The sequence below is a fragment of the Chaetodon auriga genome, chromosome 24 (assembly GCF_051107435.1).
Source record: "Chaetodon auriga isolate fChaAug3 chromosome 24, fChaAug3.hap1, whole genome shotgun sequence".
Lineage (NCBI taxonomy): Eukaryota > Metazoa > Chordata > Actinopteri > Chaetodontiformes > Chaetodontidae > Chaetodon > Chaetodon auriga.
The window spans coordinates 1645517-1664006 of record NC_135097.1 but is presented as its reverse complement, the minus strand read 5'-3'; the positions used below and the strand labels follow the sequence as shown (position 1 = coordinate 1664006).

Here is an 18490-nt window from a genome sequence, read left to right as displayed (position 1 = left end):
TGATTTCCATTAATTCCAGCTGCGTTGTTGAGGTGGTAAGAATCTGACTGTGACTCTCTGACGATGACTAATTCATATTTCGATAACACTTTGTATGAAGTCCATGACTACATTGAGATTTCCCTTCATCTTCTTCACTGTGTTTCATCTTTACTAGCTTCCTATTGGGCTGTGTGAAAAGGTGCAGACGGCAAGTTCGAGGAAGGATCAGCACAGGTGTCACTCCACCCCCGCCACACCTGCTCTGCCCTCCTGGGTGTTAACAGCTGTGAGGATGCACATAACGAGAGGGAGCGAGAGAGAGAGCAGCATCTTCGACGGAGAGAGACGAATCAGAATCATCAGAGACCTTCATCTTCCTCATCCACCATCAAACCTCCAGAGGGTAAGACAACCTGCACACTGCTCGTCTGTCTCTTCTTCTCTATTGTTGAACTGTGGGAACCTGCTCAAACCTTTCCACAGTTTTCTGACATTTTATAAAGCAAACAATCAATTGAGAACACAATTTGCAGATTAATTGATGATGAAAAAATAGTTCGTTGCAGCCTCGAGGATGTGATCAGATGTGATGTCTTTGTTCTGCTGCAAAAGCTGAGCAGCCGTTCAAAATCATGTCTTTCATAGCGACTGAATATTAAAGCATTCAGACCAATCACAGACACACAGGGTTTGTCCGGTCATGGAAAAACCTGGAGAAGTCATGGAAGTGTCATGGAAATCCACATTTGTACAGCATGAATCCTGTTCAAGATGTCCATCTGTGTGTCTTCCAGCTCTCTGCCAGCTGATTGGCCTCCTCCATCATGCTCCGCCTCCTGCTCTTCCTGTCTGCTCTCATTGGGCTGCTGCCTGGTAAGCACACACACTGGTGTTGAAACTCCACCCACAAGACGAGTTGAGGGAGTTCAGTAGAAGCAACATGAACGAAGAGCAAACGATCTCAGAGCGAAGAGCAGAATGACTTTAAGTCCATCAGTAACTTTAAGAGCTGATAATCTGCCAGATGTGCAGAAACGTTGCTGACATCTGTTTGTTTCTAAGAAGAAGCAGTAACTGATGATGAGACACGAAGAGTTTTGATTGACTGATGAACAAATGCTGTTTAATTCCTTCATGAAGTCGACATTTGAATCCTTCTCTGCTGTCCAACCAGCTCACAGACAGTTCTGACCTCTCATGTGTCTCCATTATCTTCAGGTGCTGAGCAATATACTGGTTCTGCAACGGTCGACATCAGCGATTGTCCCATCACATATTATGGGGTGCAGTACACATCATTGTATGTAAGTAGGATGGAGCCTGATGCTTGAGAATATCTCTGTTTGTTCCATCCAGTGTGTCATTAATGTCCAGTGCAGTGACACTGAATGTCTGAACATGAACTGATGGAGCATCTGAAGCAGAGTGAGAGCTCTGACTGAAACCTCCACAACTCTCTGAGTCAGAGTGACGTTGGCTCTTTGTAGAAAAGGTATTTTGTTGATTCACTTGTTGTGTCTCTCTGATTTCAACAGGTGACTACCACGAGGCGGTCGGTCACAGCCTGTTTCGACAGCGATGGACTAGATTGTATTGTGGGACCTGCATTCAATGATGACACTTTTTATGTGACCGAAGTGACTGAGGATGAAACAGAACACCATCAGAATTTGCCAACTATTAACACCACGCTAGAATGCACTGTGGAGTTGAAGTGGATGATAATAATATTTCCTGTGAGTGTTGTTCAGTGTCATGACTCGATAAATTGAAACAAATTGTCAAGATCTTTTCAAAAAGCTCTTTGAGTAAATTTCCTAACAGTGACAGAAACTCTTCTGTTGACTCTTTACAGATTTATGTGAGAATAAGTAGCTTTGGCAGCCAAACAGCTGTGAAGTTAGAACCATTCTCATTTCCTGCTTTAATTGTGAGTATTATATCCGTATGTGTGCGTGTGTGTGTTGAAACTGTTTTGTGTAGGATTTGAACACTGAGTCTGGTGACGGGCGCAGCAGGTAGTGTGCGTGCCTCACAGCAAGAAGGTCGCCAGTTCGATCCCCGGGTTGGGTAGGGCCTCTCTGTGTGAAGTTTGCATGTTCTTCTGGGTTCTCTCCGAGTTTCCTCCCACAGACCAAAAACATGCTCATTAGGTTTATTGGTGACTCTAAAAACTGTCGTTAGGTGTGAGTGTGAGCATGAATGGTTGTCTGTCTCTATATGTTGCCCTGCAATCGACTGGCAGTTCAGGGTGTACCCCGCCTCTCGCCAGCCCCCCCGCAACCCTGAAAGAGATCGTCGGTATAGAAGATGAATGAATGAATGAATGACTCTGGTGTCTCCTAGTGGTGGTATGAAGAAAGACACTTGGAGAAACCAATGCACACTGCTTCCCCCTCAGCCCTCACCCTCCCAAAGTGACCCAGTGACACAGACATGAAAGGACTGAAGGAAACACATAGACTGCACCAGTTTTCATCAGAATTGTTTTATTTATTTTAAAATGTCTGATACAGAATCATTTCAAGATGCTATAATCACATCCAAACTCCACACAGCGTCCATGCAACCATGTGAACGCAGCATCCCCAGTTTGAGTCCAGACCAGGACCTTTGTCTCAGATCAACCACATCTCATTTCTACTGTCAGTTATTCACATGAAGACAAACATGGAGCCAAAAATACTTGAAGAAATCTGTTCAGTTACTTTTTACTGTGCAGTTGAACAAAGATAAGACAACACGTCATGTTTAGTTTGACAAGTGGACAAGACAGTGTCATTGTTTAGTCTGTTTTAATCATGTATGAATTCATCATCTCTGCTCTGTGATCGTAACATTGGTTTGTTTGTTGTGGTCTAGAACTTTGACGTTACGGTCAATGGTAGCTCAGTCAAGACAATGACTTTGACTAACGCGGGTCCTGCCTACGAAGACGTCAGCGGATGCAGACAGTCAGGTTGGGAAATCCACTGGATCCATAAATCTGTTTTGACACCCTTAAAAACTAAACTCTTACATTAATTTGTTGCTGTCTTTTGTTTTTGCTGACAGTCTGTAAACTGAAAAGTGAACGATGACATTTTAACCTGATTCTTCACGTTGCAGGTGTTGTGTATTCTTATAATGACGAGGTCAGTTCTGATCCAGACACCTGCTCCACTGAATACTGTGATAATTACGCAACCATCCAGCAGAATGATTTATGTGGCTCCATGGAGCATTGCTATGGCAACAACAGGTATTTATGTGAGCTTCATGTTTTCAAGAAAGAGCTGTGATGATACAGGAACTTGATGAGGACTTTTTTAAAAACATTATTTATTCGGGGCCTTACGCTGTCTGTTCAGATTTGACAGCAGGAAGCTTTTAATGTGAAGCAGCAGCAGAAGGAAATGTTGGGTTTTCATCAGCAGTAACTCAATTCAGCTCAAATGCAGCTCTGATAGGAGCAAAGAGATAAACAATGAGGCTGATACCTGTGAGAGAAAAGTGACAGCAGAAACATCTATGTGTTGTGTTTCAGACATATCTACTGAATTATGCTAACCATCTAGCCTCGGTCCATCCCATCTTGTAATACCACTTTGTGCCTCAAGAGGAATTAGTCTGATAGTAAAGCTCAGGCCTCGAAAACTCAGTCATCACTGCACTTTGCCACTAAAGGCAGACTATTCTGAGACCATGGCAAAATGCTGCTGGACCCCCAGCCAGTTGTTACCACCTGACTCAAGGCCAGCAACAAAGGGGAGGCCACACACAGACATATCCATCAAAAGTTAATTTATTTAACTCAAACAAATGAGCAAAAGTAAATAACTGATGGCATGTGTAAGTAGGAAGGGTATCAGTCATGTTAGGAGTGTATGGATGGGTGAAACATGGGGTAAGGTGTGTTGTGAGGTGCAGCACACCAAACAAAAGGAAACAGACTGAAGAGGCTGCAGCAGGCCCAGCTGGGAGAGGGAGTGTGACCAAAAGGGCGGTCCTTTATAACCTCTGCAAGTCCAACCCAGAACGGCGGGTTCCAGCAAGCACTCCCTCCCAGCTCCGCCTACCAGCCAACTTCAGTAACTGCAAGCGAGAGAGAGCGGAGTGAGACACAGGCAGGCAGACTGAACATGGTCGTCACAAAAAGCAGCTGGCACTTGATCTGCATCAGGACTTGAGGTTTGATCACAGCACAGTTTTCATTAACTGTGATGTTGATACTGAAATCAAATGGTAGTGCAGTGTGATACTGGAGAAAGTTCCATAACAACAGGAAGACATTTCCCTGGAATACTGGTCCAGGGAATCAGCCAAAGTCACTGCTGTTGGCTGACGTGAGCCAGGCCTGTGAAAACATTACAATCAAATATTATGTAGATAAATGCCTCAATGACGACATGAACATGAACACATGAAGACCTCACTCCTCGGCAGCTCCTGCTGATGGTGTTTGTTGTTTCTGTCCTTCTGTGCCTCTATCAGCTGCATTCTTAACCCCATCTGCACTGTGACCGGCCCCGCTGTCATCGGCATTTACGGTGATCTTAACACGGTCCAGGATCGGTGTGCGTACACTCTGCTGACGAGTTCGTCAGTCCCTGACCTCACTGTGGTGGGGTATTTCCGGGAACGCCGTCGTAGAGATGTGAGCTTTTTGGACAGTGTGACACTGCAACTGGACGGAGAAGAAGATGTTCACCTGGAACAAGGGGGGATAGTTAAGGTAAGCTACCTACAGCCACAGTCAAGTCAGTGTGGACTTTGATCCCAAATCCTCGTCTCATCCTCTGCTGTGTCAGCTCTCATCTTTCTTCTCAGGGACATGAGAAGCACTTATTTTAATACTGGTGAACTCGGTGGTTGTTGCAGTGAAAACAGCCTGTTTGTGTGTGTTTGTGATGATTGAACCTGTGTTTCCTCCACGTTGTCTCTCTGCTGTGATGCAGCTGGGAAACACAATGCAGACCATCAACGGCTCGACTGTGCTGTCAAACGGTGTGGAGGTCTCTGAGGACCAAACTGGAGTCACTGCTGTGAAGACAATCGGCAGCAGCACTGTTTCTGTTTTCTTTGATGGCAACACTGCACAGATCTTCCTTAAAGGTACAGAAACTAAAATCCTACCACTCACCACACAGGATACAACGACCAATTGTGGTGTCCAGCACTCGTTTGACACATGAGGAATGTGAACTAAGCTGTATTTTGGCGAGTTGCCATATTCATCCAGTTTGAACGTTGATACTGATCTGACCCATATTCTGTCTTGCACTTCTCCAGGACTTAGTGATTCACTACTTGATGGTTTGTGTGCTGACTCCACATCTGTGAGTGATCAGAGGAACAGTACCCTCGAGTAAGACATTGATCAGTGTTTGAATGAACGTTGTACTTTGTTTTTGAAATTCAGCCCCTAACACACCTTAACTTGTCTGGAATGTCAGTTTTTATGTTTTGCTTGATTCTGTTCATCTCACAACAATGACCATTTCCACAACTTGAATTTTAAATTATCTGGACATTTCTTAAAAAAAGATGAACGGTTCCTTTGACTTGTGGACTGAAGCAAAGATACAAAGCTCATATGAATCTATAACACTCAGAAAGTGTGTTTGTGTGCATCTGAACAAGTGCGAGCAGGGTATCAGTCCTGACTTTGTGTTGTGTGTCGCCCCCTAGCTGTGAGGTGCTGTACAATGACACTGCTGACAGTTCGATCAACTGCACCACGATGACTGAACAGTAAGCAGATGAAACAAACTCTCTGTATTATACTTTCATGTGTGCTAAATGTCATGTTACATCACATGTTTCATGTCATGTGATGTGAGGAGGGATGGAAGATAAACACACCTGAACTCAGATGATCCACCTGTAACTCAGCACTGATTGGACGTCATCCTTCATCTCTCTTTCTGTCTCTTCACATCTGTGGAACAGCTGTAATTTCCTGAATGACACGGTCTTCACCAGCTGTCACAACCACATCGATCCAACCCCCTACATAGACGCCTGCATCGACACTTTGTGCAAATACCCTGCTGTGGACGGTCTCGACTGTCAGTTCCTGGATGCCTACGCCAGACACTGCAGCCTGCGCATCAACGACACAGTGGACAGCTGGAGGTCAATGACCGACTGCTGTAAGACTTCTCTCACTTCACATCAATTCAGTGAAGCTTTATCAATATGTCGTTTTGAATAACAGAATCTAAATGTAAATGTCAACTTGTTCAACTTTAATTCAAACTGAAATACTCAGAAGAGGAAATCAGACTAAATCTGTGTATTGCAGAATATAAAAATCAAAGAGAAAGACAACAAATGTCTGACCTGAAAAAATCTTTGTCTCGTTTTTCAGTTAAACTTTCAGAGCCCAGTTTTCACAGTAGTTGTGGAGAATTGATTGATTGCTGTTGCAGTCCTTGTGTGTTTGTGACAGAATCAGCAGGTCATCTGCATTAAAAACAGTCAGCATCTCCACTGAACTGTGTTTTTTTTTAGTGCTGTTTCATCATTGCAGTTTGTGTCATTATTCTTTACATGTGTCTCTCTGTCTCTCTTTCAGCCTCCCCTCAGCCCTTCTGTCAGGGAAGGATCTGCAGTGATCATGAGTTCTGTGCAGAGACCATCGGTGGTGAAATCGGCTGCTTCTGTCGGGCCGTTTTTGCCTTCCCGTACAAATCCAATGACACTTTGGGTACGACAGCTGCAACACGACACCATGACTGACTGGTGCAGAGTCCTGATCCTCAGAGGATGGAGGGTTTTCTCACAGGGAGACTTGTTTCACACAGCTGAGCTGTTGTGGAGCTGATGATAACTGACCTTCAGCACTCAGTTTGACTGAATGTTTGTTATCAGGAGCACAGATGAGACTTCATTAACTCAGCTCTTCTTTTTCACTCTGATGGTATCAAACCACAAAAACTGGTACTTTGGTTCCAAATGAAAGAACTGACAAAGGTCACTAAAGCAGGATTGAATGGTTTGACTTGTTTTTGTCCCTCATGGTGTAAGTGTCTGTCCGGTCTGTCCTCTCTAACATGGTCATGTATTTGTCTCCCTCATCTGTCCTGCTGGACGTTCAGGTGACCTGACGGTCTGCGAGGAGAACTCAGCTTCAGTTACTCTGGTCGGGTGTCTCCTGGAGGAGAAAGGCATCGACTACACAACCTTACACCTCAATGACCCCACCTGCACAGGTCAGATGGATGAGGTTGACCACATGGTGACCTACAGCTACAACAGCAGCGACCCCTGTGGGACGGAGGTCACGGTGGGTTCTCCATCACGTCTTTCCTCTCAACAAGCAGCCAAATGTCTTCAAGCTCTCTGCTGAGCTTCTCCTGCTCTCCTCCAGTTCGGGATCTTTCTGTGGGTTGGGCTTCAGCTCTGACCTCCTTGGTTTCTAGTGATGATGGTCATCTATGAAGCTTATTCTAGCCAGTCAACACCTCACAAATGTCATATTTTAAGGCTGAATCCAATCCAATCCAATCCATCTTTATTTATAAAGCACAGTTTAAATAAACTCAAGGTTTCCAAAGTGCTGTACATTAAAAAGATAAACAATAAAATAAACAATAAAATAGACATTAAAACAGAAAACGTAATAAATAAAGGGTAAAAAACCTGTGCACATAAAATAAGCAATCTAGGTGGTGTTAAAAGCCAAGGAAAAGAGGTGCGTTTTAAGAAGAGATTTAAAAGTGGCCACGGAAGAGGACTGCCTGATGTGCAGCGGCAGTTCATTCCAAAGCTTATGGGCGGCAGTAGCAAACGCTCGGTCCCCTCTGAGCTTCCGCCTTGTTTTGGGAACCCTCAGGAGCAGCTGGTCAGCTGACCTGAGGGATCGAGTCGGTGCGTAAGGGTGCAGAAGCTCAGAGAGGTACACTGGGGCAAGGCCATTTTGGGCTTTAAAAGCAAATAAAAGAATTTTAAAATGAATTCTAAAATGGACGGGTAGCCAGTGAAGTGAAGCTAAAAACTGAATGAAATGAATGTAAAGAGTTGTGATGAATTTGTGAGGAACTTGTGCCATAACAACATCATGAATCTCCATCACCCTGCAGGCCAACAACAGCCTACTGATCTACACGAACACCATCACAGGTAACAACAGCTCCTCTGACAACATCACTCACCAGGACCAAATCTACATCGACTTCTCCTGCTACTATACTCAGCCAGATGTCAACCCTGTGACCTTCAAAGTCAAAGACAGGTGAGTGGAGGCTGTTATCTTTGTGTTGTGAAAAGGTTTGTGAGTATAAGACAGCTGAAGTGTGTGTGTTCTCTGCAGCTCTGTGATCCAGAAGATCATATCTGGAACTTGGAATTACACTGTGACCATGAAAGCCTACACTGACAGCGACCTCACAAAAACTGTGCACTCCAACACCGAAGTCCAGCTGAACCAGAAGATCTGGGTGGTGCTGGAGGGTGACGAGCTGGATGACGGTTTGGTTGCCCTGGTGACCGACTCCTGCTGGGTAATCAACCAGGCTGGGACTCAGACATACAACCTGATCAAAGATGGGTGAGATGAACACAGAGGTGGTTGCTGCTCGCTGCTGTTCCAAAAGAATCAGAAGCAGGGACTCGTTAATAAGTGTGTTTTTGAGTCCTGAAAACAAAGTGTGCTCTGACGTGATGAGTGTGTTCTCGTTTGTGAGCAGCTGTGCGAATGACCAGACAGTGAATGTGGAGGTAAACGGAGAGGGAACGTCCAGCCACTTCTCCTTCGACATGTTCCAGTTCTCCAGGAGTTCTTCTGAGGTCTCTATGTACTGTAATGTCAACCTGTGTGCCAACCTCAACCAGGCCTGCGTCCCGGTACGCCCCCCAAACACACCACACACACACTGATGAAACCGGCAGCTCATCGCTGGAAAACAGGCCCGAACCCGAAGCCCCACAAATCCTTATGAAAAGCAGTTACAGATGTGTCAGACTGCTGCTGAGCTTCCATCACCTTCACCGAAGACTTTCTTTGTTCACTCCTCTGGTCCTGATCTGTTTGACATGAGCTGCATCACTCTTGAACACTGTGCAGCTGAAAATACATTTAGATCAGCCAGAAACATTTGATGGCATTTTGCCTCCAGGTGGCGCTGCGGCAACATGGTTTAGTTCTTGTATGAAGTTCAAATATTCCCAGATTTAGAAATCAGAATGGAGCCTTTAACTGTGTGTATTTACATTTACTTTACATGAGATTTCTAGATATTTTCTCTTATTACAATAACAAATGTAAAGGCTGAATGAAGGAGCACTTTTTTTCTCATTATTCAACATGTAAACAATCAAACTGAAGGATACAGAGGGTGAGATGTTGCCATCATCCATCAGCAACAGTCCAGCATGAATGGATCAGTGTTGGTCTTCTGAAGTCTGCACTTCATCTCTCTGTCTTTAACTTCCAGGATTGCAGTGGAAGTCGTCGGAGACGCAGATCTGCTGGGTCCAAATATTTAGAGGAAGCCCCGGCCTTGATCACCATGACCCTTCACTAATTAGGTAAGACAATGGCAATGGCAAATTTATTTGTATTTGTATGTAAGTTTTTTTTTTTGTTTAGGCCAGTAAAGACTCCGTTGCAATAGTCCAACCTACCGAAAATGAATTCATGAACAAGTTTTTCCATGTCTTCTTTGGAGAGACATCCCTTACTTCTGGTTATATTTTTCAGGTGTCAGTGCGCTGATTTAGTAATGAGCTTTAAATTGTTGTTAAAATTCAGGTCAGAATCAATAATTACACCAAGATTTCTGGCTTTATCTGTTGTTGTCAGTGACATGGAATTAAGGTGAGCACTGATCTTTGACCTTTCATTTTTGGGGCCAAATACAATCACTTCTGTCTTATCTGCATTAAGCTGAAGAAAATTCTGGCACATCCACTCATTGATTTGATGAATACAGTCACTCAGTGAAAGACAGGGACTGTGGTCATGTGATGACACAGAAATATAAAGTTGTGTATCATCGGTGTAAATATGATAAGAAATATTATGATGCTCCATGATCTGAGCTAGGGGCAACATGTAGATATTGAAAGGAAGTGGTCTGAGAATGGACCCTTGTGGCACCCCACACATCATCTTCTGTCGTTCAGACACATGCTCACCAATAGACACAAAGTAGTCTCTATCTTGTAAGTAAGATTTGAACCAGTGTAGTACAGTGCCAGTAAGTCCCACCCACTTTTCCAGTCTGTCAAGAAGTAGGTCCTGATCAACTGTATCAAAGGCAGCACTGAGATCTAATAATACTAAGACTGAGGTTTTGGAAGCATCATTATTCAGATGTATGTCATTTAAAACTTTGATAAGTACAGTCTCAGTGCTGTGGTGTGGACGAAATCCAGACTGAAATGCATTAAAAAGATTGCTCTGCATCATGAAAGCATGCGTTTGTTGAAAAACAACCCTTTCAATAATTTTTCCTAGAAAGGGAAGATTTGATATTGGCCTGTAGTTACTTATCGCTGAAGCATCCAGATTAGTCTTTTTTAGGAGAGGTTTTATTACTGCAGTTTTCAAGGCCTGGGGAAAGTGACCAGACTGAAGAGAATTATTTATAATCTGCAACACATCTGGAGCTATGCAATTAAAGACATTTTTAAAAAAGTTTGTTGGCAGAGTATCAAGGCAGCATGTTGTGGATTTTAACTGTGATACAGTTTCTGTCAGCCTTGTATGATCTAGAAGGTTAAAATGTGCTAGATTAACTGTAGAGCAAGAAGGCACAGATGGACTTATCATTTTGCCTGAGCTGGAGCTGCACACTGTTTGTCTTATCCTTGAAATTTTATCTGAAAAAAGGCTGCAAATTCATTGCATGACTTGTTGGATAGCAGCTCGGGAGGGACTGATGCTGTGGGGTTTGTCAGTCTATCCACAACAGAAAACAAAGTGCAGGCATTATTACAGTTTCTGTTGATAATCTCTGAGAAGAATGCTTGCCTGGCCTTCTTTAGTTCATGGTTATAGGTGTGGAGACTGTTTTTGTAAATCTCATAATGAACCTGGAGTTTAGTTTTTCACCACCTGCGCTCTGCCTGTCTGCAGACTCTTTTCTGGACTTTGACCAGTGTGGTGTTTCTCCAAGGTGTCTTTTTCCTTCCTGATAAAACTTTTGTCTTAACTGGGGCGATGGAGTCAATAATAGCCATAATTTTGGAACTGAAACTATTTACAAGGTCATCAGTTGAAGCTGAGGGCAGTGTTGGTGATGGTGTAAAACACTGAGTGAAGACTGCACAGGTGTTATCGTTATATTAATATAACGCTTTTTGATTACCTCTGTTCCATTTTAAATGACACACAGTAATGATCAGAAAGAGCAACATCCATCACCACAACCTCAGAGATATTGAGCCCTTTGGAAATAACCAAATCTAATATATGCCCTTTGTTATGTGTTGAATGTGTTACGTGCTGAGATAGGCCAAAATGATCCAGGATGTTTAAAAGTTCTTTAGCACATCCATCTTTGAGATTATCAACATGAATGTTGAAGTCACCCACTAACACAACACAGTCAAAATCAATACAAACAACAGACAGTAGATTGGAAACTCATCGGAAAACTTTGCATTGTATTTTGGAGGCTTGTAGATGGTTACGGAGACTGATCGACAGGGAGACTTTGATTGAATGGCAACATATTCAAAAGATTCAAACTGACCATAAGAGACTCTCTTGCATTGAATGCTATCATTAAACAAAATGGCGACTCCACCTCCTCTCTTATGCATTCTTACTTCACTTATGAACCTGAAATTCGGAGGGGCTGACTCATTGAGAACTGCAGCGCTGTTATCTTGTCCTAACGAAGTTTCAGTTAAAAACATAAAATCAAGCTTGTGCTTGATGATAAAGTCATTGATTAAGAATGATTTGCCTGCCAAAGACCTAACATTTAAAAGGGCTAAATTAAATGTGCTATAAAGTCCAGCATGGGCTCTTACTAGGGGACTGGAGTAGGTTCGGATCAAGCCGTGGAGGGGGTGGAGGTGGTGCCCGTCGGCGCTGTGGTGGTGGAGGGGGACAGGGTGGTTGTAGGGGGCGGGGTGGAATTTGGGGGGACAGGATCCCAGATGGGCGAGGGGTAAGTCTGATACCCGCGCTGACAAGTTTGTTCATTTGGTCAGTAAACTCCAGCAGGCGTGAGGAGGGTGATGGGATACCCAGTGAAGATGATGAGCTAGATGGAACTTGGGCAGTTGGAGATGGTGACCTAGGTGGAGTTTTAGTGGTTGGAGTCAGTGAATCCTCACGAGCAGTGGCCCCTGGTGGAGGACATGAGGCATCCCCCTTTTTGCTCTGGCATCCTTCATGGTTAGAGCATACAGGCGGGGGGAGAGTTGGTTCTCCTTCATGTTTTGGTGTTTGCTGCTTTTGTTTGGATTCCTCTTGTCTCTTGTCCTTGGGAGTGGGAACAGTGTTACGCAGGAAGAAAGATAGGTTGGAGGCAAAAAGTTTTACTCCTGACTTGTTTAGGGAAAGTCCGTCTCCTTTGAAAAAATGTCTGCAGTCCCAGAAAAAGTTAAAATTGTCAATAAAATGCACTGAGTGGACATCACATGCAGTTGAACGCCATCTGTTTACTGCCAATAATCTGCTGAATCTCTCTCCTCCTCCTCTGACTGGTGGTAAAGGCCCACTGAAGAAGACCTCAGCATTCAGAGAGCTCACTGCATTTAGCAGTTTATCTAAATCTCGTTTGAGCACTTCAGATTGTCGTTTCGCAATATCATTTGCCCCTGTGTGCAGTACAAGGTATTTCAAAGTTGGAATTTCTGCAACAAGACTGAGGATTCTGTCGGTCATGTTGGAGACTGTATCATCAGGAAAGCACAACATTTATGCGTTTCTGCTGTACATGCTTCCCACATCTTTAATAGCAGAATCACCAACAACCAGAGTCTCAGGACCAGTCAGTAGCTTTCCTTGTAGCTTTCGAGCTTCTGACTTCCTGTCAGGCCTTACCCTTCTCTGTGAGTCCGAGGAGTTATCCAGGTTTTCAGTTAGAGATCCAGGGTCCTGCAGTAGACACGGCTGTGTCTTACTCTGCACAGGTGTTGAGGAGGATGATAACGCAGGCCAGCCTGTCGCATCACAGATCTCTGGGCGCTGGGTTCTACCTGTTGGACGTCTCCCCATATCAGCTGATTTACTCTTGGGCTTTGCCCCGAGAGCGTTCCAGGGAGGACTAATACTGGCAGATTTATTACCCGGTACACAGCCCTTTAGTTTTGTGGGAGCTGTATCAGGGCTAATTAACTGGATGTTAGCATTCTCCAGCCCGCTGTTTTGAGTCAGAAAAGTGCTGTCATTTCTAAAAGGCCTCTTCACTTCTGCGTTTATTTCCAGATGCTGAACTTTAGTTTCCAACACTGCAACCTGCTGCAAAGTTTGTAGAGGTCATCTGTGGAGAAAGGAGGCATCTTGGTGCTAGTTAGTTAGCTTTAGCTGCCAGCAGGCTTTTTCTGTCAATAGGCCAGAGCAGAGTGTGTCCGTGAAATATCAGAGGTTGCAAAGGTCATCCACAACTTTTAAATATTTGTCCATTAAATATGTATTTAGATGTCCAATTCAGCCAAAAATTAAAACTTTCAAGTTTAAGGAATATTAAAATAAACACAGAAAACAAGATGGGAAATCACAAGCCCAGACAGTCTAAAGCAGCTGTACTCAACACACACTGAATCACTCAGTGTGTGTTGAGTACAGCTGCTTTAGACTGTGAAAGTGTGTCAAAAGTTTCTCCATCAGTTGATTAAACCCTGCAGCCACCTGAAGGTAGCAGGACACACAAGTACTGCTGTGCCAGTACTTCAGTGCCAAAGCCCGTATAGGTCGTCTGTGCACTTGGCTGAAATGAAAGTGTGTTTAGCTTCATTCCCTGAAATCAATACCAGCCTGCTACAGAACAACCACAAACACTTTAACACACATCAGACTGGTCGGTTGTACCTCAGTATCCTGCCTGTTAGTGTGGGAGACATGGGATTACTGGAGCTCATTAGTGAATGGAAGAAGAAGGAAGAACCATGACATGAGTGATGTTTGATGACCTGATGCTGAAAGTAAAAAGTGAGTGTGACGAGAGGACAGGGAGGTTTTCCTGCTCAGCTTTCAGACTCATCACAAACAACAGAATGAAGAGAGTTGAAGAGTCACACCTGTTGGTTTCAGTCAGGATGCAGGTTTGCAGAAAAGACATCACTCACAGTTTGGTCTGCTTGTCTTCTCAGCTTGTCTCCACGGTGACTCGGACTGACTGACAGGCTGTCGACCTTCATAATGATTCCTGAACGTTACTTCGTCCTAATCCAGAGCCTGATTGTGTGAAAGGATTAGCTCACTTGTCGCTGCTGTGAGGCCATGCTAGCTCACACAATGATAAGGAGACACTGCTGATTGGATCCTTTAAAAGTGAATCTTCCATCAGAGCAGAGCATGTTAGCGTGACTCTTTTCTCCATAACAAACCTGAGCTAATCTTTGATGGAGCGTCTCTGAGCAGAATGTGTCGCTGTGCCTTCCTCACTGGTTCACACACTGTAGACACAGCATCTTTTTATCTACTGAAACATGAAATCTATAAAAACATAATCACAAACTATATGGTGAAGGAAAGTGTGTGTAGGTTTGGGGTTAACAACATCTGTATCATCACGTTATTCATTCTATAGTAAATCAATGCTTCTATCAATAACAATAATCAGATGATGTTTGGAAATACTAATGATTCTTAATGATTAAGTGTTGTCTGCATATCCGAGTGTGTGAGAGGAACAAAAGGAGTGTTTTGGATCAGTTCTCTTGAAGACACTTCTTAGAAAAGAGGCATTCACGTGGACACCACAGTATAAGTTTAAAATCCTAATAAATCCTTATCATATTTACCTTTTCATGCTTTTCTGGAGACAGCAGTTTCTGTCAGCTTGTGCCTGTAACATGATATCAGTTCATCACATCAGCTCACTTTGATCCGTGGTTGAGAAGAGAAGCTTTGACACTACAAGGTTTAGAAGTGATCTCTGAGGAGAACAGTGAATTCAGTGCAAACGCAGCATCAACACATTGATGATTTACAGATTCCAGGTCAGTCAGAACTGATCTGTGCAGCCTCACTGTACCAACAATGTCAACACAAGACTGGATCCTGCTGTCATTCTCAAAGACATTCACAGGTTTTCTAATACAAGCTGCAACTCAGGACACCGACTAAACCGAAATCTGAAATGTTTTCAATAATGACCAAACTTTAGTGACATTATTATCACTTGTAAACGTTGCTGGAAAAACTTTACTTTGAATCATAAACACAAAATGGCTTCTTTTATAACTCAACATGATGTGATTTAACTGACCAACAAGATAATATCCAGAACTGTGGCCTTCATGATGCTGAGATACGAGTTGTGCTGTTTCATTTTTATTATATTACTATTGTTAGCAACCAAAAAAATAAATAAAATGAGTATGTGGGAAAATCAAAACTATGTGTTGGGTTCATTCTTCTTCTTCTTCTTCTTCTTCTTCTTCTTCTTCTTCTTCTTCGTTCATGCCACTTAGAAGGTGCATAGTACCTGAAAACAGTTCTGCTAATATTAGTACATACTAGGGGTGGGACTTTAACGCGTTAATTACGATTAATTAATTACAAAAAAAAAAACAAAAAAACCGCGTCAAAAAAATTAACGCATTTCATCGCAGTTTGCGCTCCAGACAACACGGAACGTTTGTAAGTGCACGAGTTCCTGGTCCACCGATCACACTGATGCACAAGACGCGTCAGAGCTAATAGCAAGTACGCCGAGTTCGGACTTACGAACTTGGCAGTTCGGACTGAGCAAGTTGGACCTGGGAGTACAGTCTCTCCAGGACGGGAGGACGCAGGACGGTCGTTCTGCAATAGGGACGGCAGCGTACCTGATGACGTCACCATCGCAGCTCGTCTGCCGGTTATCTCCGAAAACTTTGGAGCAAATTTTAAACTACGCGCTATCGTGATGAAGATCTGCCCCAAGTCCAAGATAAGAGCGTGGTTTTGTGCAAATTGTGCAAAAAAGAATTTGCCTACCACCGAAGCGCATCAAGCCTGCGGTACCACCTGAATGCAAAGCGTGCTGCAGCGAGCACAGACACCGGCGGAGCTGGAGGGGGGCTGGGCTGGGGCTGGGGCTGGGGGTGGCAGGGGTGGGAGGGGTTGCCCGCTCCTTCTGGCGTCGAATGCGATCCGCTCGTCTGGAGGCTGCAGGCAGGGTGCTTTCAGAGATCCGTATCTCACTCAAAAAAAGCCTTATTTCGCAGTTTGTATGCGCGTGGTAGCACCAGAGACCCAAAATAACACCAGAAAATTCCAGAAAAATTGAGTTTTTCATAATATGGGACCTTAAAGTTTATGTATTTACTAGGTCATAACTCATATACATGTCGTTCCAGAGAAATCCACCTTAACATGAATATTACTTGTTTTGATTTGAATTACAGGAACATCAGAAGTTCACTGAATTTGGTAGCTAATCTTAGTTGTAATTATTACTTGCACACACGGTCCCCAGACTGAGTCGATCCCTCTGGTTCTCCAGTTCAGTCAGTGTAGTCAGCATTTCTGACTTTATTGTGATCAAACCAGTGACATTTCCCCAACAGCAGTTCTGCCTCACATGGATATTTCTAGAGCTGCAATTCCACCCAACAGTCGAAAGAGGAGGTTCCTACCTGCATCACATCTGAGCTGTACTTCAGCTGGTGCTGACAGTCAGCAGCCAGGCATCATGGGCCTTACAGCTCTCTGCAGCAGACTGTGTGAGTATTGAGACTTCTGGTCACTCCGTGACTCATTGGTCCATTTAGCCAGCACACAAATATCCGCACACTATATTTGACAGACAGCTCTCTTCATTTGTCTCTCCAGTGATGGTCGTGTTGGTCCTGCTGGTCGCACAAAATGACTACAGTTACTTTGCTGAAAAGACTGGTAAGTAGAAGAAAGCTAATTAGCTAATGTGCTGGCATCAGTCGGTCAGTCAGGGCTTGGCCATGTGAGACTCTTGGCAGTTATCGTCTGTACGGAACATTTTTCTCTGAACTGTTTGAGAGCAGCACAAATTCCATGTGTGCACACCCCTGGTCAATAAAGCTGACTGTGATTCTGAGCTGATCAAAAGTGTTTATGGACCAAGACTAAATGAAGTCTGTCATCATGGAGCAGACACTATAACCACAGTCCTTTGAACGCGAGCAGAGCCCCCAACCGTGTTACTCTGCTGCTTGCTTGTCCCGTTTTTGTCAGTGATGAATATTTCCCTTGGACCTCGTCTTTAATGGAACTGTTTTCTGTCTCTGTGTCTCAGATGCAGCATTTCCTCGTGTTTCTCCAGACAGACTGCAGTTTTTTGAATATGAGTCCATCAGTCTAAGTTGTGAAGAGTTCGGTGGCTTGACTGAATGGAGAGTGATGAGGAAACCCAACAAAATAAATCCAACAGATTCTGCTAACTGGAACTCTTCAGCACCATCATGCACCATTGGCCTTGCCTTTGAAAGACACAGTGGAGACTACTGGTGTGAAGATGCAGAGGGAGAAAGGAGCGGTGCTGTCAACATCACTGTCACCGGTATGTTTCGCAAATCATCGAGAGATTTCAGCTTATTTGAAGCAGTAACGCACTAAGCTCATCTCAGATTCTGGAAAATACACGAACGGAGCTGTTATCACTATTCTGCACAAAATTCCTCACACTCTTAACCAAACCTTCATTCGGCTTATTGCATGGCTGATGTTTTCTAATGAGCATGTGTAGAATAATGTGCGATATAAAACATCCTTTTACCACATTGTTCAGCTGGCCCTGTGATCCTGCAAGTGACTGCCCGTCCTGTGGAGGAAGGATTCGATGTGATTCTTCACTGCAGAAACAAGAAAAGTCAGTCAGAACACATTGCTGATTTCTTCAAAGATGGTTTTCATCTGGGGACCCAGTATAAAAGCAACATGACCATCCAAAACTTTTCCAAGTCTGATGAAGGACTCTACAAGTGCAGAATCTCTGGAGCTGGAGAATCGCCAGAGAGCCGGCTGACTGTTTTCCATCCAAGTGAAGTCGGCTCGGAAGAGACTCGTCCTTCACACAGTCAATCCCCCGATCTCCTCTTCCTGCTGTGGATTGTTGGATTTGTGCCTCTGCTGCTGCTGCTGGTGATGGGGTTACGTCTCTCTGGGAAACACAGAGGTAATCACTGGCTGAATAATGTTCACAGGCATTTTTTTCATGAGTGAACGAAGCACTGAATTTACTGCCCACGCTGAGGTCTGAGGGGGGATCAACGTACGAAGAACAGCTTCTCGGCTTGGCACCAGAGTCCAGGGTTCATGTCCAGGCTCCCATCTGTGGTTAGGTTTATTCCACAAAAGCACTTGATTTTGGTTGAATATTAATGAACATATTGCGCCTCATCCACGGCAGTTTTTTTCTTTTCAGTTTACATCTACTTC

At 43.9% G+C, this 18490-nt stretch overlaps 2 protein-coding genes across 2 annotated transcripts; both read left to right on the top strand.

The window, feature by feature from the left end:
• Positions 1-2883: 2883 nt before the first annotated feature.
• LOC143317429 (uncharacterized) lies at positions 2884-9491 on the top strand. The gene is made up of 13 exons (XM_076725583.1): positions 2884-2941; positions 3091-3223; positions 4456-4696; positions 4920-5076; positions 5254-5304; positions 5622-5715; positions 5914-6116; positions 6542-6673; positions 7065-7252; positions 8049-8200; positions 8279-8515; positions 8655-8811; positions 9402-9491. Exons 1-13 carry the CDS (start codon positions 2884-2886, stop codon positions 9489-9491), a joined length of 1893 nt encoding a protein of 630 aa, XP_076581698.1.
• A 6728-nt stretch (positions 9492-16219) lies between these two features.
• Positions 16220-18274, top strand: LOC143317428 (low affinity immunoglobulin gamma Fc region receptor III-like). The gene is made up of 4 exons (XM_076725582.1): positions 16220-16800; positions 16910-16972; positions 17349-17612; positions 17841-18274. Exons 1-4 carry the CDS (start codon positions 16659-16661, stop codon positions 18272-18274), a joined length of 903 nt encoding a protein of 300 aa, XP_076581697.1. The 5' UTR covers positions 16220-16658.
• Positions 18275-18490: the final 216 nt, after the last annotated feature.

Excerpts from the sequence above, each read along its gene's own strand:
- LOC143317429 (XM_076725583.1), top strand. The coding sequence starts at position 2,884 with ATGACTTTGACTAACGCGGGTCCTGCCTACGAAGACGTCAGCGGATGC. Across the intron at positions 5,077-5,253 it reads TGCACAGATCTTCCTTAAAG|GACTTAGTGATTCACTACTT; the intron begins GTACAGAAACTA and ends GCACTTCTCCAG. Across the intron at positions 6,117-6,541 it reads GAGGTCAATGACCGACTGCT|CCTCCCCTCAGCCCTTCTGT; the intron begins GTAAGACTTCTC and ends TCTCTCTTTCAG.
- LOC143317428 (XM_076725582.1), top strand. The coding sequence starts at position 16,659 with ATGGATATTTCTAGAGCTGCAATTCCACCCAACAGTCGAAAGAGGAGG. Across the intron at positions 16,973-17,348 it reads TTACTTTGCTGAAAAGACTG|ATGCAGCATTTCCTCGTGTT; the intron begins GTAAGTAGAAGA and ends TCTGTGTCTCAG. Across the intron at positions 17,613-17,840 it reads TGTCAACATCACTGTCACCG|CTGGCCCTGTGATCCTGCAA; the intron begins GTATGTTTCGCA and ends CACATTGTTCAG.